We start from the raw sequence: 26,849 nt of genomic DNA, 5'->3' as shown, positions 1-26,849 counted from the left end.
ATTAAAGTAAAGTGATGATTAGTACAGAATGCTCTATTGCCGGCATATGAATTACCGGCTAATAGAGCTTCCTGTACTAATTAATATTTAATGAATAAAACACATTTTCTTGGAAATAAATTCAGTTTCGTTTGTCAATAATTTAATTCTAACGAATCCATCATTGTGCAATTAAATATACTGTCAAAAAATAAATATATAGATAAATATACATTTATTTATATATCTATTTTTTTTAACAGTATATTTAATTGCAAAATGATGGATTCGTTAGAAATAAATTATTGATCAACGAAAGTGTCTTGATTACAAATAAAATGTCTTTGATTAATTTAATATAGTAACTATTAGAGGCATCGGCATTCGGCATCATTGCCGGCTATTTTTGAAGTACTCCGTACGGACCGCCTGTCAATCCTCGGCCGCATGTCCAGCCGCAAATAATGGTCTTGTTCATTTTTTACGGGTCCGTTTACGATAGGGCCGTAGATTGATACATAGTGTGCACTGTGCAGCCGCATATCCTATACTTCCCAGCATACACACGAACCACCAAAAATACAGCCGCACAATTACAGCCGCAAATACAGCCGCACTCTTACAACGTGTGAATCGAGGGTTAAACTGTCTAGTTTAAGGTCTTAGGCCCCCTTAGGCTATGTTCAGCTGCATATCAATGGTTTTTCAGGATTCCTTAGGATGGCATTCAACTTCTTCAGCCACAGGGAATAAAATGTGAAATGTTTGGGTTCGCAGAACATTGCCAAACCCGAACAATTTGGCAGGTCTGCTCAACACTACTCATGATGCCTGTGAGGCAGCAATCTGATATGTTCATGAGACGTAGAGACTAGAGATGAGTGAAGCAGCCGGAAATTCGTTTTGCAGGGTTCGCAAATTTTAGGTTAAATTTGTAAATATTTTCTAATTGAATCTTAACAATATCAATAAAATATTTCAATAAAACAGATAGCTACAGTACTGGGACTGTTATAGAAGGACAAATTTGTTAATGCATGATCTTGTAAAAGTATAAAAAAATTGGAAAATCACAATTAAAAAAAATGTCAATCAGCCAGTCAATCATTTAATTTCCGCCATGGACAGCAGTGGACATCGGTGGACCAGCGGCGTAACACCAATTTTCTCCCAGAAAAACAGTAGACACCAGTGGACCAGCGGAAAAACATCAATTTTCTCCCAGGAAAGCAGTGAACATCAGTGGACTAGCGGCATATTATTACCTGTTCCCCATGGACATCATTGGATGCTGGTGGATCAGGAGGTGGCGAAGCAGAGTCTCTTTGATCTTGAGTGGCCTAAGACAGACATCTGGACATAGCAGTGGAAGCACTTGGACTCTATTTGACCTTAAGGGGCCGGGGACAGACATCCGGATGTTGCAGCTAAAGCATTCGGCTCTGTTTGACCCTGAGGGGGCTAGCACAGACAGTTTAGGTGGGTAACTGTACTGGGAGTTCCATATCGGAGAAATTAAAAAAGCCCCCAATTTTTAGACCCCCAGAACTTTATTTTTTCTTTAACATGTCAAGTAAAATTACTTGAATCCAACAGTTGAGCTAAATAGGCCATCCAACTTTAACCATGGCTAAATAGGCCATGGCAATTTTAGATTTTCCTACTGTAGTCTATTTTCTTAGAGAAAAAAAATAATAATAAAATATATAATATATAGCGGAAATAATGTGTTCAAAAACCCGTGGTGAATCTGGGCCTCTTATTTGTTTTCAAGACACACTTCCATATCAACACCAGGTTATTGATTCCACAAAGTGCAAGACGCAACCCATGCGTGCATCTCTTGGGGTGTTTAAGCTCCAGCTCTAGCTTAAATAACATGGAAAGGGGATACCCTTGATGGGGTATGGGAGTTACCATCCCACCCTTTGGTCACTCCCAAAAAACCTCACCCTAGTTGTGCATGCAAATGTCGCTCCAGGGCTGTTGCTTAAAACCATCAGCAGATCTTTATGACTGGGAGTTTTAGTGTAAAACTAGGTTGTTCTACTCTGAAATGTGTATTATCCATTCGCCCCATTGTACTAAAAGGTGGCAGTAAAACATCTGCACATCTGCTGTGGGTTTTAGGCAACAGAAGCCAAAAAGCAACCATTCACTGATAAATGCACTATAAGGTACGGTAACCTGCCTTTCAGCAATATATAGTAGCTGGTAGTAGCTTTAGAGGTTTGTTATATCATGTTTAAAGGACATCTTTCTCTGTGATATATACACCATCAGGAACTCTTCCAATAGCTTTAAAGCACTCAAGAAATCACAAGAGCAATTAAAACGTCACTAAATATGAGTGAACCTTGAGCATGCTCTAGTCCATCCGAACCCAATCGTTTGGCATTTGATTAGTGGTGGCTGCTGAAGTTGGATAAAACTCTAAGGTTGTCTGGAAAACATGGATTCAGCCAATGACTATATCCATGTTTTCCAGATAGCCTTAGGGCTTTATCCAACTTCAGCAGCCACCTCTAATCAAATGTCGAACGATCGGGTTCGGATGGACTCAAGCATGCTCGAGGTTCGCTCATCTCTAAACGTCACACAAAATCTTAACCCCTTGCCTCCGAAGCCTGCTTTGGCATTAATGACCAGGCTAATTTTTCAAAATCTGACCTGTCTCACTTTATGCGCTTATAGCTCAGTGATGCTTTAACGTATGCTAGCGATTCTGAGATTGTTTTTTCGTCAAATATGGCACTTTATATTAGTGGCAAAATTTGGTCATTACTTTGTGTGTTTTTTGTGAAAAACATCAAAATATCATGAAAAATTAGAAAATTTTGCATTTTATGAACTTCTGAAATTCTCTGCTTCTAAAAAAGGAAGTCATAGCACATAAATTAGTTACTAAATCACATTACCAATATGTCCTCTTTATTCTGGCATAATTTGGGAAACATATTTTACTTTTTTAGGCTGTTATGGGGCTTAGAAATTTATTAGCAAATTATCACATTTTGTGAAAGTTTCCAAAACTGATTTTTTTTTAGGGACCAGTTCTTTTTTTAAGTTGATTTAGGAGGCTTTTATGCTGTAAACCCCCATAAGTGACCCCATTTTGGAAACTAGACACCTTAAAGAATTAATCTAGGGGTATAATGAGCATTTAACCCTACAGGGGCTGGAGGAAAGTATTCACAATTAGGCCGTAAAAAAAAAAATTAAAATTTTAATTTTCCAATAATATATATGTTTAGATTAAAGTTTCTCCTTTCCAAAAGGAACATGAGAGAATTTGCACCCCAAAATTTGTTACACAGGTTCTCATGAGTACAACGGTACCTCATATGTGGGCGTAAACCACTGTATGGGCACACAGCCGGGCTCAGAAGGGAAGGAGCGCCAATTAGCTTTTTTAATGCAGATTTTTCTGAAAAAAATTTCTGAGCGCCAGGTGCATTTGCAGTGCCCCTGTAGTGTCAGCAGAATAGAATCCCCCCAAAAGTCACTCCATTTTCGAAAGTACACCCCTCAAAGAATTCATCTTGGGGTAGGATGAGCATTTTGACCCCACATGCATTAGAGGAAAGTATTCAAAATTAGACAGTAAAAATGAAAAACACAAATTTTTCCAATAATATGTTCGCTTAGTTTGAAATTTCTCAATTTCACAAGGAAAAAGAGAAAAAAAGTACCCAAAAATTGTAATGCAGGTTCTCCTGAATACAACGGTACCCCATATGTGGGCATAAACCACTGTATGGGCACACAGCGGGGCTCAGAAGGGAAGGAGCGCCAATTAGCATTTTCAGTGCAGATTTTGCTGAAGAAGTTTCTGAGCGCCAGGTGCGTTGGCAGCGCCCCTGTAGTGTCCATAGAAGAGAACCCCCCAAAAGTCACCCCATTTTGGAAAGTACACCCCTCAAAAAAATTCATCTTGGGGTGTGGTGACCATTTTGACCCCACAGGTATTAGAGGAAAGTATTCAAAATCAGACAGTAAAATTGAAAAACTAGAATTTTTCCAATAATATGTTTGTTTAGTTTGAAATTTCTCAATTTCACGAGGAACAGGAGAGAAGCTGCATGCCAAAATCTGTAACGCAGGTTCTCCTGAGTAGAACAGTACCGCATATGTGGGCATAAACCACTGTATGGGCACACAGCCGGGCTCAGAAGGGAAGGAGCGCCAATTAGCATTTTCAGTTCAGATTTTGCTGAAGAAGTTTCTGAGCACCAGGTGCGTTTGCAGAGCCCCTGTAGTGTCCGTAGAAGAGAACCCCCCAAAAGTCACCCCATTTAGGAAAGTACACCGTTCAAAGAATTCATCTTGGGGTGCAGTGAGCGGTTTGACCCCACAGGTATTAGAGGAAAGTATTCAAAATAAGACAGTAAAAATTAAAAACTCGAATTTTTCCAATAAATGTTCGTTTAGTTTAAAATTTCTCAATTTCACGAGGAATGGGAGAAAAAACGTACCCCAAAATCTGTAACGTAAGTTCTTCTAAGTAGAACGGTACCCCATATGTGGGCATAAACCACTGTATGGGCACACAGCAGGGCTCAGAAGGAAGGGAGCGCCAATTTGCTGGAGCAAAACCGCAGCTAGTAATGGTTATTAGAATAGCGCAGTTACCAAAATACAGTAAAAAAAATGAGATTACAGGTAATGTGGGGTGGTTACTGGTAATCTGGGGTGGTTATGGGCAACCTGCGGTGGTTAAGGGCAACCTGCGGTGGTTACGGGCAACGTAGGGTGGTAACGGGCAACGTGGGGTGGTAACGGGCAACGTGGGGTGGTTACGGATAAACTGAAGTGCTTATAGGTAATCTGGGATGGGAATCTGTAATTTGGAGTGGTAACGGGCAATCTGGAGAGGGTCTCTGGCAATTTTGCGTGGTCGGGGGCAACGTGCGGTGGACGGAGGCAACGTGCGTTGGTCGGGGGCAACGTGCGTTGGTCGGGGGCAACGTGCGGTGGTCGGGGGCAACGTGCGGTGGTCAGAGGCAACGTGCGGTGGTCAGAGGCAATCTGGGGGGAATTACATGTGATTAGGGGCAACCTGGGGGGGTTACAGACAATCTGCGGTGGTTATGGGCAACATGGGGTGGTTACAGACAATCTGCGGTGGTTACGGGCAACATGGGGTGGTTACAGACAATCTGGGGTGGTTACGGATAAACAGAAGTGCTTATAAGTAATCTGGGGTGGGTACATGTAATTTTGGGTGGTTACGGCAATCTGGTGTGGTTATCTGGAGGGGGTCACTGGCATCGTGTGTGAGTTAGAGGCAACGTGCAGTGGTTAGAGGCAACGTGCGATGGTTACTTGCAATATGGGGGGTTACGGGCAATCGGGGCTGATTACGGACCATCTGGAGGGGGTCACTGGCAATTTGGGGTGGTTACAGTCAACGTGCGGTGGTTATGGGCAACGTGCGGTGGCTATAGGCAACGTGCGGTGGTCAGAGGCAACGTGCGGTGGTCAGAGGCAATCTGGTGGGAATTACATGTGATTAGGGGCAACCTGGGGGGGTAACAGACAATCTGCGGTGGTTATGGGCAACATGGGGTGGTTACAGACAATCTGGGGTGGTTACGGATAAACTGAAGTGCTTATAGGTAATCAGGGGTGGGTACATGTAATTTTGGGTGGTTACGGCAATCTGGTGTGGTTACGGGCAATCTGGAGGGGGTCACTGGCAACGTGTGTGAGTTAGAGGCAACGTGCAGTGGTTAGAGGCAACGTGTGGTGGTTACATGCAATATGGGGGGTTACGGGCAATCGGGGCTGATTACGGACCATCTGGAGGGGCTCACTGGCAATTTGGGGTGGTTACAGGCAACCTGCTCCGGGACCACACAGGGGGGTCCCCGATCACTGCCTCCGGTGGCGGAGAGCATGGGGCTTTGATCACTAATTCATTTCCATCCCTGCGAACAAACGTTGTTTGTTCGCAGGGATGGGGGCAGCCATCTTGGATCTGATGGCTGCCCGGGTAGGGTGATCTGGGGTCTGATCGGGGGGCTGATCTGGGGTCTGAGGGGACATTTTTCATCTCCCCCCACCGTGGATTCACGGTGGGGGGAGATGAAAGCTATCGGCGGCGGCGGTAATGCCCGGTACCGGCGGATCGCCGCTAAAACGGTAGTAGCGGCGATCTGCCGGTATTGGGGGACGAGGGGAGGGGGCCGGGGGACACATATTGAGTGGCGGTGGGGGGAGGCAGCGTTCTGCAGCCTCCCCCCGCCGCCCGATCTGCACTGAATCTCCCCATAGACGCTGTGGTCGCATTGACCGCGGCGTTTATGGGGTTAACTGCCCGGGGGGGAGCGCGGCTCCCCTCCGGGCAGTGGCATCAGGAGGATGCTGTGTGACATAGCCTCCTCCTGCTGCCCGATCTCACCTAGGGACAGAGGGGGGAGGCAGGGAAGCCATGACGTCCAGGGACGTCATGATGCGTTCTGCCACTGCTTTTCATGACGTCCCTGGACGTCATATTGGGGGAAGGGGTTAAAAACCCCAGGAACAGTATTAGTCCAGTTACCACGCATGTCTTGAAAAATGAGACACAAATGGTAAGATTCCTTGGCACAAGTGCCAGGGTTGAAACAGCATGGCTATGTTTAACATCTCCTCCTTGTGAACCATAGTCATTGGGATGTGTGTCTAGATAATCTTGATCTTCGAGCATGGGTTGCACATTGGACTGGATGGGGGGGGGGATTTATCAAAAAGGTGTAAAGTTATATTGACTCAGCTGCCCCTAGCAACCCATTAGATTCAACTTTTCATTCCTCACACATTTATTGGAAAATGAAAATTAGAAGTTGAATGGTTGCTAGATGCAAATGAGATGATTTTACATTACATCTGTTTGATAAATCTCTCATAAGGTTTTCAAAATATATCTTAATTTACTAGAGGTATTTGCTAATGGACTATACTAATAATTTAAGGGCTAAAATTCAGTGGTGGCGCTCCTTATGTTGTGGCATGGAAATGGTGCCGGGTTTTCGACCCAAACCCTGACCCACTTTCTGCTGGCAGAATTGTTTCTTCCATCACCTGCACATAAGAACTGCTGCACCTCTGAGTGGAGTTGGCAGTTCTTCTGAGGTGGCACACTGCTGAGTGTCTCCTAACTGCTTCTGTGCTCCTCCTGATGGCTTTTGGGCTCCTCCTCATAGTCAGGGACACACTTTTCCTCTCCTAACTCCTCTTCAGCAGCCATCCAGTACAAGCCCATACTGCGGCTTCAAGCTTCCCCTGGCTCGCTCCCCTTACTGCTCTCTCTTTTTTTATGTGCTGGTTAAACATCTCATGCCTTCATGAGATCTTCAACATTCTGAGAAACTTAGGAACAGTTGCTGTGCAGATGGCACAGGAATCTCTGTTGGACAAGCAGTTGCTCCCTGGCCGTTGACACTGGCTGAAGAGTCTGTTTTTTTTTTTAAGTGCTTTGACATAGTGGCCAAATCAGCCGACAATCTACCTACAATGAGCCCCAAATCTGCCCACAATCAGCCCTCCTATCCTTTCCTCTACTCTACTCTCTATCCCTACATCTCTCTTTATTTCTCTCCCTGCTCTGCTCTCTCTGTCTGCTTCCACCTCCACTACACACACAGACTGGCCTCCTGTAATCAAATAACCTTATATAGAGGGGGAGGTGTTGAAATCCCAGAGGGGCCTGCAACAGATTTAACAGGTACTAGGGATTTTGGTTAATCCCTTTCTCTCACCCAGTGGCACTTTAGACAGCCAACATGTGCAGCCGCCATGTTCTTTGCAAATTTTCTTAAGGAATCCGCAAAAATTGACAGCGTAATTTGCAGTAAATCTGCTTTGCCAGATTCGCTTCGCTAATCTCTAGTAGACACCCACCCTGACACCAATATGCAATTTTAGGGAAAAAGTTTGTGCCCCATGGTTGAATCAGACTCCTGTGTAACAGTTTTGACGTTGAAGCTGTGAATTCTCCAAAAATGCTGCCTATTCACATATACAGTACAGCAAGCGGCAGACTGCTGCGATCACTGTCTGTCACTGACATGCTCCCTATAGGCACAGCTGGTAATGTGTAAGAGTTTAGCTTATGTGTTACAATACTAATGATCTCATCGTATAGGCTGAAAGTTGTATTTCAAACCTTTAGATTTAATTTATTCTGTGTGAATCTCTGAATCCATTTAAACATTTCCTTAGTGTAATGTGAAGTGATAGAAGGAACCATTTACCATCTGAGAGTATGGCTCAAGTGAGGACAATATTTAAAGCTGACTTGACCTCCATATTGTAAATAGATATAGTTTAGTAACAGTATCATCACTGCCTTAATACAACTCCTACAAATTAGAAATAGAAAATTGTATCTTCTGGTATCAGTTTTCAGCTTTTCAGATTAGATTTAGCATCAGACCCTGTTTTTTATGAAACCCTGAAACAGATTGTGAGTTTATTTGTTAACTTTTTCCCACTATAGGGAAGTTCTTATTACACTTTATATTGAATAGTTTTTGGCATATTAAATGATATAGCAATTTTTAATTCTTTAAATTAGACCTTGCAGTAAATGTTGCATCCCACAACTAGGCACTAGATAAGTCAGATTACACAAGAAATGTGTGTGTAGCTTGAGCGCTGTACTGTCTATGACTATGTTCACACAACACCAAAAAAAGGAAAAAAGGCAGCAACATTTCTATTTAAAAAGATGTCTGTTACTGCCGCGATTTAATGACAGATGTCCAATGCACACAGTCTATAAAATGACATATCTGCACAAACGTCAAAATAATGATCATGATCATTATTATCGGATGTCTTTTACACTGTCCTTTCACCATCCTTTTACCGTTTTTACTATTAAATTCAATGTACTTTCCAATTAAAGACACCCCCAAAGGTCAATTAGTCCACCTAAACTAAAATAATGTACTGTATGGACGTCATTTTTTTCTCTTCAAAATTAGAGAGGAAAAAAAGTTGTGTGAACATAGCCTATATCTGAGGGTGGCATATTCAAATGAATATACTATTTATTAGATACTTAGAACTCCTAGGATGTTACATTAAATGAACTTTAAAGGGGTATTATGGCGGGGTGGGAGTTCAATCTGGCTGGGGAGGAGGTGACTGAGGGCAGAAAAGTCCACTTATCTCCCCGGTTCCAGCGGCGGGTCCCGTATTGCGGCACTCCGGTCCCCGCTGCCCGGACGCTTTCTGGTCTCTGACGCTGGCTTGAGACGTGATGTTTCAAGTCCGCTCAGCCAGTCAGTGACCGAGGCGGGATCTCACCTCCATCACTGACTGGCTGAGCGCACTTGAAACCCCCCGCCGGAGTACCCCTTAAAGCAAAACCATTGAGACTTCTTGCATTCCTAGGAAGACTAGAGCTTGATGTCAACATGCGATTAAGGGTCATTTAATGTAAATCATATCGTGATAAACCCAAAGTATAGCAGATTGTTTGCAAGCATTATGCAGAGATTCAGTGAAGTTGTGACATGATGGGCCCTTGAGTCCTAATGCAATGTGCCCTATGAGCATAGGTGAGTATAAACACCTGCCGCTGTTTTCTATCCTTTTTTTAGTCTCTTTAGTTTGTGGTAAAATAGACTAATATACCTATGATTTGTTGGTAGCAGATCATTAATTATTTAATCACTTTGTGACTTTTAAATGCAATGTGGCTATCCATCCTGCCGATGGCTGCAAAGAAATGCATAATGGATAACATGCATATTGCATAGTGATGCACGCTCTCCACTATGCAAGTTTCACCTAGAATCTAACTTTAGATTTAACATTAAACAATCTGTGTATGTAGAAGTTTCTGGATATGGCTATGTTCACACAACATCAAAAATAGAGAAAAGGAGGACGATCTTGATATTTAAAATAACGTCCGTTATTGCTGCTATTTAACTGGCTGCATTGGCAATGCATTGAGGTTAATAGAAAGACTGACGTCCAATGCTCACAATGTATTGAATAACGGATGTTTTTACCGCGGACGTCATAATAATGAACATGATCATTATTTTTGGACATCTTTAACAAACAGAGGACGTTTTTTTATTAGTTGTTCACACACAGTTTTCTTTTGTCACCGTTCTTTCTCCGTTTTTACTATTAAATTCCATGGACTTTTTAATTAAGACACATCCAAAGGCCAATTAGTAATTCCAAACTAGAATAATGTACCAACACCAGTCATTGCACTAAGGGGAGGCCAGGCTGCTAAATGAGGTCTGTTATTTTAGACTCAAAATGACGGACGTCATTTTAAACTGAGCTAAAAAAATGTTGTGTGAACATAGTCTATCAGTGTAAATTACGTGGAACGCTCACCTTTTTGCCAATACTCTATATGCCACCATTTACAGTCAGTCATTGGATGTACCTTTGATATTAAACACATTTCAAGTAATTAGAGGACTAGAATATTTAGAGGGGGAAAAAACGTTGGAATGTGACCAATTTCAGTTGTACATTTTCAATTCACAGTAACATAGTATAGATGAAAATAAGACATTGCCAACAAGTGCAAAATAGTATAACGCTTTCTTTTTACAAAGGAAGCCAAAAACCAGTACAATAAATTGGGCCCTATGGATACTTTCAGCACACTGAAAAATGCACTACTGTGGGGGGAATTTACTAAAACCAACTAATTCTAAGTGCACCAGATTTATCACAAAATAAAAAAAATAATTTCACACTGTTTAATATTATTTAAAAACATGCAACTAATGTAGCAAAGCTTTATCTACCATTCAACTGTTTCTCTTGCATTCTGGGATTGCTCCCTTAAGAGTCTTCATTGTAAAACAATAGGTGATGCAGTAAGGAGTTACGCTAGAAGACCAATTCCTGATTCACTGAATTGGTATACTATGCACTTCACTGCTGTAACTGCAACATAACTTACAATTCCCTACATTATTTATTAGTGCCCATATAATAAGCATATCATAAAATCTCTAGCAAAAATCTCTAGAATATCTAATTTGTGCAAATAACTATTATGTATGGGTCAATTATGTAGTTAGACGTAACATACTGTGCTAGTAATACAGAATAAAGAAAAAAAAATACAAGGAATAATCACCTCTTCCATTGTCAAGGATTTTGTTCGTTTCTGTAAAATGTATTGCAAGGAGAAATGCTCAAGAGTATTCTGATTATACACTACAGCAAGTGAATTGTACAGCGTTTGTTAGTTCTTGGGTATAATGCTACAATAGATTATAGCATCATGAAAAATTCATGATATAGCAGTTAGAATCTATCCTGTACCAGCACTCTAACATATTTGATTTATTACAAAGTGAGTCAAGTTTTAATTGGCAAAGTTGAGAACAATTTAATGATTGGGAGCGGAATAGGATAATAAGAACATATAATTCATTATTGTATATGATCACAATAGACACAGTGTATTTGGGCAAAAGGTATATTCCAATTAATTTGAATGTGTAATAAATTAAGCCAAATGTAAAGTATTCTACATAGAAAAGTATTTTTCATTGGTAAACTATATAACATCCTAATGCAGTGACCTTTTGGCTCCAATCTGTGATGTTAATCATGCAGACATGGAGAGATGTAGGTCCACGCTGGGTGGAAGAGTTGCCTTGTTTTACTTCTCATTAATTGGTCTATTTTTAATTATGTCACTAAATAGAACAAAGTCTGCACTAAAGTTGCTTCATGCACACTACCAGACTACAAGTCCAGTCCATAGTCATAGATCAATACAAGAGATATGGAGGAAAAATGGTTTCTCACCAATCTGCTGACATGACATTCACAGACCTTTTCCAACTCGCACCATTCACTGTCGGGTGAATGATTACTTTCAGTGTCTTCATAACATCAATTTTCATTTTTTGTTTCAACCGATGCGGCATACAACAAGCCTCACACAGCTGATGTATCCCACACCCCGTGGACGTTTCGGAGGCCAAAACTACTCCTTTCTCATGGTGGTGCATGAGGAATGAGGAGATTTGGCCTTTGAAACACACATTTTTTATGTTAGCCTTTTTTAAAGTCTTTCTGTTGACTTTTTTTTGGGGGTGCAACAAGTTTTAATTTATAATTTCCTCAAATGTTTCTCATTCTGGAGAAACCAGTGATGAGGCCAGACCAGGGCACGGATGTAGAGCCACAATTTCTCTTTGACTTTTCCTTACAGTAAGAAAATAAGGATTACTCAGTTTCTACACCACTGACAACTTAAAGTGACTCTGTACCCCCCCAAACCACTTGTACCTTCGGATAGCTGCTTTTAATCCAAGATCTGTCCTGGGGTCCGTTTGACAGGTGATGCAGCTATTGTGATAAAAAAACGACTTTTAAACTTGCAGCCCTGTGTCAAACGGCTGTGGCCTAGATTGTGTATGCATTAGGCTGGCACAATGTCTCTGTCCCTCCTCCCTGCCTCCTCACCATTAGGAATGCTCCAGGCTGATTTTCTACTTTTCATCACCTGTGTTAGGATGGCACATGGGCTGGATCGTTAAGGCACCTGTGTAGTTTTCACTGAAGAAGAATAGGAAAAATGGTGAAGAGGGCTGAAAGGAGGGACGGAGGGGTGTGGCAAAGTTTATTGCACGGATACTCCAAGCCCCGGCTGTTGGGCAGAGGGCTGCAAGTTTAAAAGTTGTTTTTTTAGGACAATAACTGCATCACCTGGATTAAAAGCAGGTATCCCAAGGTACAAGCGGTTTTGGGGGGACAGATTGAGGGTACAGAGTCGCTTTAACAAAAGGCACTATGTTCACCAGGGCACTGCCACTTACATAACAGTGTCATCAAATCGGGTGAGGTTCCCTTTAAGTTTCTTTATTGGAAAGAGCTACATAATGCACATTTAACACCAGATATCTAACCAATTTAATTTGTCTAGGTCAGGAAATGGGGGGCCTACAGTCAAAACCAAAGCTTTGATTGCTCATGCATGATGGGAAATGTAGATTTGCAGCTGAAGGGCTACAGCTTCCTCATCCCTTGTCTAGACAAGAACCTGCATTCAATTCTCCAATCACTTTTAGCCAGTTAAAGTTAGAAGACTATGCAAAAATGGCTGTGATTCGTAAATGCTTAATGCTTGACCCCTAAATAAAACTGAGACTGTACTTTAATCACACACAGACACTATAAAACACAAATTAACCTACTTGAGTCAGAGCAAAAGCCATAAAAAAAAAAAAAAAAAATCAAATCTAATCAAATCTTTCCGGTGTGAACTAGGCCATAATAAGGTGCCAAAATATCACATCAAAGCTGCCACTGTGAACTGGGCCTAAATGACAAAATAATAATAATAATAATAATAATAATAATAATAATAATAATAATAATTACACAACATTATGTTCATGGCCATCCTCATTAACAAAAGTCTTTTATTCACATTCTTACCCCCTTCTTCATTTATTCTTTGTGAAATCCTAATACCAAACCAAAGAGGAATTAGGGAAAATATATTCATTTCTAAACACTTGGCAAGTGAACAAGTTATTCTGTATTGTTCAATCCTGTGTATGACTTTAGAATTCAAAATAAAAACTGCAGAGAATCGATAAAAGTATGAATATCGCTTTACTAGACTGAGTGATAAAAATGTAATTAGACATATGTTTCAGAATAGTTACCTTCAAGTTTTGGTGCTAAAATATGTAAAATAAAAGGTGAGATAATTACATTTTATAAGTTTTTGTTATTACTACCATTATTACCATTATTAAAATTGTTCTAAAAAGTGGATCTCAAATCCATATGCTTTATTGGTTTATATGTATATATTTCAGTTTTTTTTTTTTTTTTTCAAACTAGGAATAATTCGAGTTGCTTCACAAATTGACAGAGAAACTAAAGATCAATATCAAGTTATTGTACAAGCCAAAGACATGATCGGTGATGCAGGCGCTCTATCAACCACAACAACTGTGATAATTAATGTACTGGATGTCAATGACAATGCACCAAAATTTCCACAAAGTAAGCAAATTCTTTCTTAGTGATCTTTGCTTTGGTATTTTTTTTTATACTATGCTACTTCATCTTGAATATAAAAATTTAGATAACTTTATCAACAATATCCATTTTTTAATGCAAGTTTTTAATTTTTTTTTTTTTACTCCTGATTTAATCTCATTACAACAAATTCTTAACAGGTTTATAAACCTGTATGCTTAAAAAAACACATACTCAATGATAAAAATCCATCTATACATATTGTATTTGACCCAAAAATTGGAACCTGATTGGTTTAGGTGTTAATCATGTGACCACTATGACAATCAACCATGATGTGCACAGTTAAATAAATATTTCAGCAACACATTTTCCAGGTTATGAGCTGTAAAGAGTTGTCTCTGTCTGCCCAGTCCCTACCAGAGTGAGATTGGGTAAAAAAGGAGAAGATGTTACAAAAAACATACAGTATATTTGACTAAAATTAATTAACCTGTTTGTTCCATGTAAATTGATACTCTAATATCTGTATATTTTGCCTAGTTTTAGTTGTTGACATTGCTCCTATGCGCCGTCAGCTGGTCTAAGCTGATATATAACTAAAATTATGATTTTGTACATTAGTAGCATCATTCATTACACAATATATACATATTTGACATTGATATGCACCTGAGTATACATAACAAATAAAAAACCTGGATGACAATACCAAGACAGGATCACACATGGTTCTCTGAAATTCCACAGCTCCCATGCAATGCTCCTCTGCAAGTCTAGTGCAAAAGCAACAGTCTTTTGAACAATAGTTCCCATGTGAATGACTTGCAGCACTCACCAGCTCGAAGTTTGCCAATGTTTATTTTATATACAAGGTCAGAGGATGGTGTTGGGGTGGGGGGTGGGTGACAGCTGTTTTACTACACACAGCTCTTCAGCGTGTTTATTGTATATACAATAAACATTGGCAAAGTTTAACCCTTTCTGGACCTGGCTAATTTACGTTTTTGCGTCTTCTTTTTTTCCTCCTTGTGCTTAAAATAGCAGTTGCATTTTTACACCTACGGACCCACATGAGCCCTTATTTTTTGCATCACTAATTGTACTTTGCAATGACAGGCTGAATTTTAAAATATGCTGTGAAACTAGAAAAAAATTATATGCGCGGTGAAATTGGAAAAAAAAAACGCAATTCTTTTTCTTTGGGGGGGATTCGTTTTTACACTGTGTGTCCTATGGAAGAATTGACATGTTATATATGTTTCTCAAGTCAGTACGAATAAAACGATATGTAACATGTATTACTTTTATTTTATTTGATGGCTTGTAAAAAATTCAAACCATTGTTAATAAATATATGTTCCTTAAACTACCTTTATTCCTATGCTTATAGCGATGCCAAAAGAACAAAAGTGATGCGGCACACGTCCAATCTTTGCTAGTGATAGTTTATTGTTCACATGCTCGTGGATACAAACAAGAACACAGGCCTGTGTTCTTGTTTGTATCCACGAGCATGTGAACAATAAACTATCACTAGCAAAGATTGGACGTGTGCCGCATCACTTTTGTTCTTTTGGCATCACATTCAGAGACTTTCTTCAAAGTTTGCTGAGCACCGTCCACGTGTGCCCAGGTGACTGGACCTAACCAACCAACCAACCCCTAGGTGATTCAGCCGAGCTCGGGCAGGTGCGGAGGTACGTCTCATTGGAACTGTTCCTATGCTTATAGCGCTTTAATCCTTTGGTTTATGGGACTGTTTGAGGTGTCATTGTTTGCGCCATGATGTGTTCTTTCTATTGGTACCCTGATTGTGCATATGCATATGCAACTTTATGATCGCTTTTTATTACAATTTTTCTGGATTTGATGCGACCAAAAATGCGCAATTTTGCACTTTGGGCTTTTTTTGCGCTTGAGCCGTTTACCGTGCGATATCAGGAATGTGATAAATTAATAGTTCGGGTGATTACACACGCGGTGATACCAAACATGTTTATTTATTTATTTTTATTTATAACATGGGAAAAGGGGGGTGATTCAAACTTTTATTAGGGGAAGGGGCTTTTTATTAATAATAACACTTTTTTTTTATATACATATACTAGAAGCCCCCCTACACATATAGGATATACTGCATAGATTGATGAGATCAGTGTTCTTTTGCTTTTGGCTGCTGCAGCCCAAAGCAATAGAATGCCAAGCCGGGATCAGCGCCGTTATGACGCAGACCGCCATTATGGCGCCATTATGTCACGGGGGGTGATCTCCCCACTAGACCACCAGGGAACAGCTGCAGTAAGTCTTCAGATTCAGCTGTCAACTATGGGACCATGGGACCGCGGCAGTTCAGAGTGGGTTCGCCGCGCGGCCCCGCTTTGAACTCCCCCACCCGCGCAAGGACGTACATTTACGTCCTCGCGCGGGAAGGGGTTAAGCGGGTTAATGCCGAAAATCATTCTTATATGAATGATATGCACATTAGTATTAAAGTGTATCTGTTCTCATAAAATAAACTTTTGACATTTCATAAAGACATGTCATAAGTTTTGATCAGCTGAATGTTCAGACCAGTACTAATCGTGAGAACGAGCAGGGAGAGGACCGCACTGCAGACCCTCCGATCTGGACAGATCAAAACTTTGGACATGCCCCTGTGTCAAATGTTTTTTTTTATGATGAAGTTAGGATTATTTGGGGGTAAAAACACTCCCTTCCCTCCCCCCCCAAAAAAAACTAATAATGAATAAATAAATAATTAAAAGAATATTTAGACTATTTGTTTCTACACACTAACTTCAGTATCACACTGGAAGACAGAGGTATATTTTACAGATTAAAGAGAAGTAATAATGTTTTACATGGGTGCACTTTCTTTTTTAGAGACATATGAGATGTCCATAATAGAATCAGCTATTGTTGGAGAAATTGTTGGAACAGTTTTGGCCTATGACATTGACATTGGAAAAAATGCAGAAATTACTTACTCAATGGACGAAAGGGGGGATTACAATATGTTTAATATAAGTACTGATAGATTGACACAAGAAGGAATAATAACACTAAACAAGGTAAATAACTTTGTTCTACATTTTGGTGTTTTGGCTATTTGATGTGTTTGGTCATCCAGATGTCTGATTAGAGTTTAAAAAGTGACAACAGCATCATGCTCCTTGTCATTTTGATCATTGTTACCTTATGTATAATTGCCAAGGCTAGTATCATCATGTCCAAAGGTTTCCAAGGCTATATTGTGAGTATGTCAAAAGTTCAGTTCGGCAGGTTTGCCGAACTTGAATGTAAAGTTCGGGTTCTTGTCAAAGCAAACTTTAACAAGCTGTTCGTTAAACTTACATGTTTGTGCTCCCCTGGGATCCTTTTTCTCAGGTCCAGTTCCATCCTGTCGTCTTTTCTGGTGAAGGCCCAAATCACAGGCTCACTGGAATGGTACAGCAAGGCAGTCTCTAGAGTTAAAGCTTGCTCAGCCAACACAGGTCACTCTGCTGTCCTGTTCCAGTGAGCCTGTGATTGGCTTAGTGGACTGTTACTCTTGTTTCAGGAGCCCACTCAGCAAACCCCAGGCTCACTGCGTCAGGACAGCACCATGGACTGTGATTGGCTGAGCGGGCTGTCACTTTAGACACAAGAGTGACAGCCTGCTCAACTAATCAGAGGCTATGGAGCTGTCCCATCCTAGTCAGCCACCAGGGGAGCGCAGACAGGTGTGTGGCTGCTCTTTTGGAACCTCTCTGAACTTTGCAAAATGTTTGGTTTGGTAGCCAACTGAACTTTTTGAAAATTTAGAACAAATCTGGGTTCGAAAGGCTTGACTTACTCATCGCTACACATTACCCTTCTGGTGGAGGTTATTGCTATTGACAACAATAATGTTCAGGAAGGTGATATGTGTCAAAAGTAAAATCCCCATGAATATCGAGCACATCACACCACCTTCACTGGCTTGTATACTTCTCATTGAGCATTCTGATGTCATCTCTTCCCCAAATAAAAGATCCTTGGCTGTCCACATGATGATAAAGAAATAACAATTCATCAGACCAGATGTGTTAACCTTCAACACTGTCAGGGACAAGGTTATGACCCTGTTGCCAGTTCCTCAGTTGTCTTTACTTAAAACACTTATGGTAGGTATTATCTGCTGCACACTGGGAATACTCTACAAAGCTTGAAGATGCTCTGTCATCCCTCCATAACTATTTGTCTCTTGTCAAACTCACTGTAGCTTTTATGTTTGCCATTTTATCTGCTCCAATGCATCTGCTGTTAACTTATTAGTGTATCCTACATATTGGCAGGTACCATTGTCCCAAGATAATGTATAATGTCATAACTAGTAGTTTAAGGGTAGCTTCACACGTACCAACTCGCAGCGTTAACGTTAATAACGAGTCGGCTAGGTCCTGGCAGATCCCTTTCACTACATACACGCAGCGGTCTGAACGACTGCCGCTTGTAATTCTGCCGGCCGCTTAACCCCTTCAGCTGCTGCCCAGCTCCCGCTCTGTATATATTACCTCTCCTCACTGCACGAGGTCCCGGCGCACTGCTCTCCGCCCGGCCAATCAGTGGCTGCGGTAGGGCAACACACTGATTGGCCGGGCGGGAGAGCAGTACGCCGGGACCCCGTGCAGCGAGGAGAGGTAATGTATACAGAGCGGGAGCCGGGCAGCAGCTGAAGGGGTTAAGCGGCCGGCAGAATTACCTACACGCAGCGGTCGTTCAGACCGCGGCGTGTATGTAGTGAAAGTGATCTGCCAGGACCTAGCTGACTCACAGCGTTATTAACGCTGCGAGTCGGTACATGTGAAGCTACCCTTAATGTTATGGCTAATCTGTTTTTACATATAACATATTAAGGGTGCGTTCACACGTACAGGATCTGCAGCAGATCTGCAGCAGATTTGATGGCGCAGATTTGAAGCTGCAGATTCAAAGCAAATTAATTCTGGGCCATCAAATCTGCTGTGGGTCTGCTGCAGATCCTGTACGTGTGAACGCACCCTAAAAACTAACTATAATATCATTAAAATATGTCACATGTTTCTTATATAAAATTTATTTTTATTCTTTTTATACCGGTTACATATTTAGCTGGTTGACTTTGAAAGCAGAAATAGAAGATACAACATTCAAGTAAGGGCAGAGAACACAAACAAGCCTGAACTGTTTGACATGGCAACCATAAGAATTTACGTTGTTGATGTTGATGAACCGCCGGTATTTCTTGAAAGAAAATATTTCATGGAAATACCTGAAAATGTCCCAGTTGGTTCATATGTTGGTTCTGTCACTGCAAAAGATCCTGACAACATTAATACCATAATAAGGTGAGCACATTTTTGAAATATTAACTATGATTAGTGTTGAGCGAGCACTGAAAAGCTTGAGTCAAACATTTTTAAATGTTGGAGTGCTTGCCTCAAGTAGTGAACCCTATTAAAGTCAATAGAAGTCTTAAATATTTACCCTCTGATCAGCAGAGGGGAGGGTTTCTGGACAGTACGTATAATTTATCTTCCCCGGCCATCATCCCCAATGAGTAAAGGTTGTGAAAATGCATTATTCATTTCCACAGCCTTAAAGCTTGTTTATTGGGTCAGTCAAGCATTGAGCAATGCCGTGCACACAATAGAGCATGCTCGCCCAACACTATGATCATTATGGAAGCAATACACAAATAATTCTCATGTGCATCATTACAACAACCATCATCACCATACTGTACACTGAAAGTATTACCCTAATATCATGCAAAACTTCTTTACTGGATTGTGATGATTTACCTATCACACACACACAGTAGATACACACAAATGCATTGTTATGGTCAGTATGGCAAAGGCAGTCTGACAAGACACGGACAGTGAGCCCTGAGCTGACCCCACCCACTGACCCTGCCTAATTGCCACGGACGGCCCTAAACGGCCCGGACAACCACGGAGTCGGTCCCTACACTGAATAGGTGCGACACACAGAGCACGGACAGACAAACAAAACACAATAAGAGGTGTCAGACAAACCAGGTCAGCAACAGTCGAGCGGTGAAGTACAAAAACAGCAAACAGGAAAATAGTCGAGGTCAAATGCAGAAGGTCCAGAATACAGAGATCAGTGTAACTAAACAGGGAGCTGAGCAGGCGAGTGAACTCTAATAGTCAGCAGGGAAGGGAGAAACTTGCTGCTTTTTATCTGGGATCAGAGACTAAGTCCAGCAGATGATTGGACCAGCCCTGATCCCAGCAGCAAGTTCAGCTGAGAAGATCAAGCAGAGCAGTAACCCCTGCACTGCCAGGAGTCTGCCAGGAAAAGCGGGTGTGGCTGGCAAATACAACACAATTCAGACAGAGTAAAAAGAAAAACAGACAAACTCAGCGCTTCCTCGACCGCCCGGCACGGACCGAGGAGCGCAAAGTCATATTCCTAACAGTACCCCCCCTCTTATGAGGGGCCACTGGACCCTCACTCAAAGGACCAGGCTTAGAGGGGTTACGGGCATGAAACTGCCGGATAAGGCGTGAGGCATGTATGTCCTTACTGGCAACCCAAGTATTTTCCTCGGGACCAAATCCTTTCCACTGGACAAGATATTGGATGGAATTTTGAACTTGGCGAGAGTCCAAAATCTTGTCCACCTCAAACTCCAGCTCACCTTGGATGACCAGAGGAGCAGGGAGGACTGCTGGAAGCACAGGAACTACATATTTTTTTAACAATGATTTATTAAAGACATTGTGAATCCTCATATTATTGGGTAACTGTAGGCGGAAGGACACAGGATTAATGATTTCTGTAATTAGATAAGGGCCAATGTATTTAGGTGCTAATTTCCCAGAAGGGACTCTGAGCTTAAGATTTCTCGTGGAGAGCCAAACCTTGTCCCCTACCTGATATTCATGGCCAGATATACGTCTTTTATTAGCTTGTATGCTAGACAACCTCTGGGCCTTAGTCAGGCTCACAAGAGCCTGGGCCCAGACTGTGCACAGTCTTTGATAGATAACTTCAGCTGAAGGATTTACAGACTCTGGAGAGTGAGCCGACGAATACCTGGGATTATACCCATAATTGCAAAAGAAAGGCGACATTTTGGTAGACTGACTCTCTCTATTATTAAGCGCGAACTCTGCTAGAGGCAAATATTTTTTCCATTTATCCTGAGAACATGATACAAAACATCTAAGAAATTGTTCTAAGGATTGGTTTACCCTCTCCGTTTGCCCATTAGACTGGGGGTGAAAGGCAGACGAAAAAGACAACGAAATCCCCAAACGACCACATAGTTCTCTCCAGAATTTGGAGACAAATTGCACTCCCCTATCAGAGACAATGTTTTCAGGAACCCCATGTAACCTTAGGATATGGTTTATGAACAGAGTGGCCAAAGTACAAGCATTGGGGAGTTTTTTTCAACGGAATAAGGTGGCACATTTTGGAGAATCTGTCCACCACCACCCAGATCACTGTTTTCCCTTTGGACAATGGCAAATCTGTGATGAAGTCCATAGCGAGGTGGGTCCATGGTCTCCTAGGTATAGGAAGAGGGTGGAGGAGGCCCTCTGGTAACCTACGAGGGACCTTGGACCTAGCACAGACTTCACAAGCTTCAACAAAAAATTTTACATCTTGGGACCAAGAAGGCCACCAATATTGCCTTGAGAGGAGATACTTGGTACCAGCAATTCCCGGGTGACCAGCCAGAACAGAACAATGGGTTTCCTCCAAGACTCTAAGCCGGAGATTGGGGGGTACAAAGAGTTTTCCCTCCGGAGTATTTTCAGGGGCAAGGGACTGAGACTCTACCACCTGAGCGACAAGATCAGGTTGGAGGATGGCAAGGACCACCCCGGGCGCAAGTATATTTTCTGGTTCACCTTTGGGGACATTACTGGCATCAAAACTCCGCGATAGGGCATCAGCTTTGACATTTTTAGAACCTGAACGATAGGTTATCTCAAAATCAAAATCAAAACGAGTAAAGAACAACGCCCACCTCGCCTGTCGAGGGGTTAGGCGTTTGGCCTTGTCTAGGTACAATAAGTTTTTGTGGTCAGTTAGTACCCTGACCTTGTGTTTAGCTCCTTCAAGGAAATGCCTCCATTCATCGAATGCCCACTTGATGGCAAGCAGTTCCCTGTTACCAATATCATAATTTCCTTCTGCTGGGGAAAATTTCCTGGAGAAGTAAGCTATAGGTCGGAGGTTGGTGAGACTCTCAGGGCCCTGAGAAAGAACCGCACCAACCCCCACCTCTGAAGCATCAACTTCAATAACAAAAGGTTGCTCCAGATCAGGCTGGATGAGCACGGGTGCCTTGGAGAAACATCTTTTTAACTGTCCAAATGCCTCTATAGCCTTGGGAGTCCAGTTATCTAGGTCAGCCCCTTTTCTGGTCAGGTCAGTAAGGGGTTTAGCAATTATGGAAAATCCCTTAATAAATTTTCTGTAATAGTTGGCAAATCCCAAGAATCTTTGCAATGCCTTAAGGTTAGTGGGACGTTCCCATTTCTCAATGGCTGCCACTTTGACAGGATCCATACTAAAAGAGTTGGGAGAAATTATGTACCCCAGAAAAGAGACCTTCTGGATTCCGAATTGGCATTTGGACAGTTTGGCAAACAAGTTATTATTTCTAAGCAAATGCATAACAGTGCAAACATGGTTTACGTGGGAAGACCAATCCGGCGAAAAAATTAGGATATCATCCAAATACACCACCAAGAATTTCCCCAGATGTTCCCTGAATATGTCATTCACAAAATGCTGGAATACTGCAGGGGCATTACTCAGACCAAATGGCATCACCCGATACTCAAAATGTCCCTCAGGGGTATTGAAGGCGGTCTTCCACTCATCCCCCTCCCTTATTCTGATCAGATTGTAGGCCCCACGAAGATCTATCTTGGAGAACCACTGAGCACCCACAATCTGATTAAAGAGATCTGGAATAAGAGGAAGGGGGTGCTGGTTTTTGATAGTGATCTTATTTAGTTCTCGGTAATCAATACATGGTCTAAGACCACCATCCTTTTTACCAACAAAAAAGAACCCTGCACCCATGGGAGAGCTAGAGGGACAAATGTGACCCTTGCGGAGGCTTTCCTGAATGTACTCTCGCATAGCCTCCCTCTCAGGCCTAGACAAATTAAAAATTCTACCTTTAGGGTATTTAGTACCAGGGATCAAATCAATGGAGCAATCATATGGTCTATAAGGTGGCAACACATCAACAGCCTTCTCGTCAAACACATCTGAGAAATCGGAAATAAACTCCGGGATCTCCCCCTCCTTGGGGAAGACATCTGCGGCATTCAGCGAAATACAATGAGGAGAGCACTCAGATCCCCATTTTACCAATTCACGAGTGGACCAATCAAAAACAGGATTATGTTTACTCAACCAAGGTAAACCCAGAATAACATCAGTAGATAAATTGCCCATGATTAAAAAGTCAAGCATTTCTTGGTGAATTGACCCAACCTGCACCTTCATAGTCGGAGTGATATAGCAGATTCTACCCCTGGCCAAAGGGGTAGAATCCGCACCAGTGATGGTCAGCGGATTATTGAGCAAAAGCGGACACGCCTCTAAACGTGACCAAAAACCGGAGCTAATGAAATTGGCGGAGGCCCCAGAATCCACATGAGCAAAACCCGAGACCAATTTGTGCCCCAAACAAAGTGAGATAGGTACCAATAATTTATTTTTATGTTCAAGGGATACCTGTGCACCTGAATGACCCCCTCGATGGTCACTCAGGCGCTGGAGTCTTTCAGCCGGCTGGTCAGGTCTAGCAGGACAGGACCTCACACGATGACCGAGTTTACCACAGTATAGGCAGAGGTTGTGTTGCAGGCGGAAGTCTCGTCGGGTCTTGGTATCTGAGGCTCCAAGCTGCATGGGCTCTTCTTGTGACACAGGAACAGAAGGAGGAGGCTGAGAAACACAGTCAATAACAGGAAGAGAACTAGAAGACTCAGAAGTTCCTTTCTCCCTATGTCTGTCTCTGAGTCGCCTGTCAACCCTAATCGCCAAAGTCATTGTTTCTTCTAAGGTGTCGGGGGTAGGGTATACCACTAATAGGTCTTTAAGCTGGTCCGACAACCCCATCCGGAACTGGCACCGCAGTGCGGGGTCATTCCAGCCAGATGACACACACCACTGTCTGAATTCCGCACAGTACTCCTCCACAGGTCTCTTTCCCTGTTTCATGGAAGTCAGTTGGCATTCTGCTTCCGCTGCTAGGTCTGGATCGTCATACAGGAGTCCTAGGGCAGAAAAAAATTGATCCACGGAGGTCAACTCCATGGATCCAGGGGGTAATGAAAAAGCCCACTCCTGAGGAGGACCCTGCAAGAGGGACATAATAATGCCCACCCTTTGGTCCTCATCTCCAGAGGAGTGGGGGCACAAACGAAAAAACAACTTGCACCCCTCTCTAAATGTTCGGAAATGCTTCCTGTCTCCCTTAAACTTTTCAGGGAGCTGCACCGGAGGTTCCGGAGGTAGAGGGGTGGTCATGGTCACCTGTCGGGGTGCAGTCTCTTGTTCCTGGACGCGCTCAGCAAGGTTCTGAACCAGCGTGTTCAGACCTTGCATCTGGTTCACCAGAGTCTTCATGGCGTCCATAATGCTAGGTACCCCAACAAATTATTAGGCTGACTATTCTGTTATGGTCAGTATGGCAAAGGCAGTCTGACAAGACACGGACAGTGAGCCCTGAGCTGACCCCACCCACTGACCCTGCCTAATTGCCACGGACGGCCCTAAACGGCCCGGACAACCACGGAGTCGGTCCCTACACTGAATAGGTGCGACACACAGAGCACGGACAGACAAACAAAACACAATAAGAGGTGTCAGACAAACCAGGTCAGCAACAGTCGAGCGGTGAAGTACAAAAACAGCAAACAGGAGAATAGTCGAGGTCAAATGCAGAAGGTCCAGAATACAGAGATCAGTGTAACTAAACAGGGAGCTGAGCAGGCGAGTGAACTCTAATAGTCAGCAGGGAAGGGAGAAACTTGCTGCTTTTTATCTGGGATCAGAGACTAAGTCCAGCAGATGATTGGACCAGCCCTGATCCCAGCAGCAAGTTCAGCTGAGAAGATCAAGCAGAGCAGTAACCCCTGCACTGCCAGGAGTCTGCCAGGAAAAGCGGGTGTGGCTGGCAAATACAACACAATTCAGACAGAGTAAAAAGAAAAACACAGACAAACTCAGCGCTTCCTCGACCGCCCGGCACGGACCGAGGAGCGCAAAGTCATATTCCTAACATGCATATTGTACAATAAATTGGTAATAATACTGAACATATGTGTGCATACTGAATCTATTTGTAAAGACTGCACTAATGTTTAAACAGCTGATTTTGTGGGGTTCAGATTTTGTGGGGTTCAGGTCAGGTATCAGAATGTAAAATGGAGGTAATCTGCTTTCTATACCAAGCAAAATTTTCAAATAAAGCAGCTATGTAAATACAGAAAGTGCTGTGTAAGGCTATGTTCACACAATGTCAAAAATAGAGAAAAGGCGTCTGCTTTTGCTATTTAAAATAACGTTCGTTATTGCCGCGATTTAACCGACTGCAATGCAATGCATTGAAGTCAATGGAAAGACGGACGTCCAATACACACAATGTATTGAATAAGGGACGTTATCAACGCGGACGACAAAATAATGATCATGACAATTATTTTCGGACTTCTTTTGCAAACAGCAAATGTTATTTATTAGTTGTTCACACACAGTTTTTCTTTTGTCATCGTCCTTTCTCCATTTTTACTATTGAATTCAATAGACTTTTCAATAAACCTCCTCCCGCAGCTCAACAGTAAGTTAACGTCGCTGCAGCCTATGTCTGATGCTGCAGCGACGTTAATTTACGACCCAGGATCCAGGAGCTGCGCCTGTGTCATCCGCAGCGGGTCCCAGCTATTAGTGATAGCCGGAGTCCCGCTGCAACTCTCAGCAATGGAGCTGCGCTCCATTGCTGAGAGTTAACCCTATAGATACTGCTGCCAGCACGACCGCAGCATCTATAGGGCTTCTGACACAGATTTCTCCCTCTACAGAGGGAGAATTCTCTGTCCGCTGTCCATCGGGGCTCCAGGTTTCCTGGCTACGGATGCCGGCGGGGGAAGGCAGGGAAGGCTGAAGCCCCGGCATGTGCCTGTGAGCTCTGCTCCCTCGCTTCCCTGACACTGTCACAAGATTGTAACAGCGGCAGGGGACAGAGGAGAGGGGGCAGAAACAGGGACATTAGCTTATGGGATCATTATGATCCCATAAGCTGATATCCTAAAATGACCTGGGCATTGAGGCATCAATGACCCCAGGTCGTGAAAGGGATAAGCCACACCCAAATGCTAGTTAGTAACCCAAACTAGAAAAATGTGCCAACAGCCTTCATTGCACTAAGGGGAGGCCAGACAGTTAAATTACGTCCGTTATTTTAGACTCAAAATGACTGTCATTTTAAACTGAGCAGATAAGCATTGTGTGAACATAGCCTAAGACCTCTATTGACAGAAAAAAGTAAAATGAATTTTTATGCTAGGCCATTTCCCTTTAGTTTGATTTAAAGAACAATATTTGTTAGAAAAATACCACGTTTCCAGGGCTTTACTAAGCTGTTATGTGCTGTGCCCAGATGTTATTTTAAGGGCACATTCACACACACTTTAACAGTATTTTAATAACACCTTTTTACATGCATTGCATCGGTGTGTGTGTTTTTTTTTTCATTTAAAACACATTTTTCTAATCCTATAAAAAATGCCAGAAAAAGTCACCATACTTAGAGCATGTTGAGAAATCACAAATGCCAAAAGCCACAAAAACATGCAGTATGCTGTGCACTT

General features: G+C 42.3%; 1 protein-coding gene across 2 annotated transcripts in view; it reads left to right on the top strand.

Moving 5' to 3' along the window:
• LOC138783296 (cadherin-19-like) overlaps positions 1-26,849 on the top strand; it is a 107,688-nt gene that overhangs the window by 52,905 nt on the left and 27,934 nt on the right. For both annotated transcript variants that reach the window (XM_069957833.1, XM_069957834.1), the window contains 3 exons: positions 13,825-13,989; positions 16,852-17,039; positions 19,081-19,316. In XM_069957833.1, coding sequence (XP_069813934.1) covers positions 13,825-13,989; positions 16,852-17,039; positions 19,081-19,316 — 589 coding nt within the window. The remainder of the gene's footprint in view (positions 1-13,824; positions 13,990-16,851; positions 17,040-19,080; positions 19,317-26,849) is intronic.

The sequence above is a fragment of the Dendropsophus ebraccatus genome, chromosome 2 (genome assembly GCF_027789765.1).
Source record: "Dendropsophus ebraccatus isolate aDenEbr1 chromosome 2, aDenEbr1.pat, whole genome shotgun sequence".
NCBI classification, from domain to species: Eukaryota; Metazoa; Chordata; class Amphibia; order Anura; family Hylidae; genus Dendropsophus; species Dendropsophus ebraccatus.
Note: the sequence above shows the minus strand (reverse complement) of the source record. Positions and strands in the feature narration are given on the sequence as shown.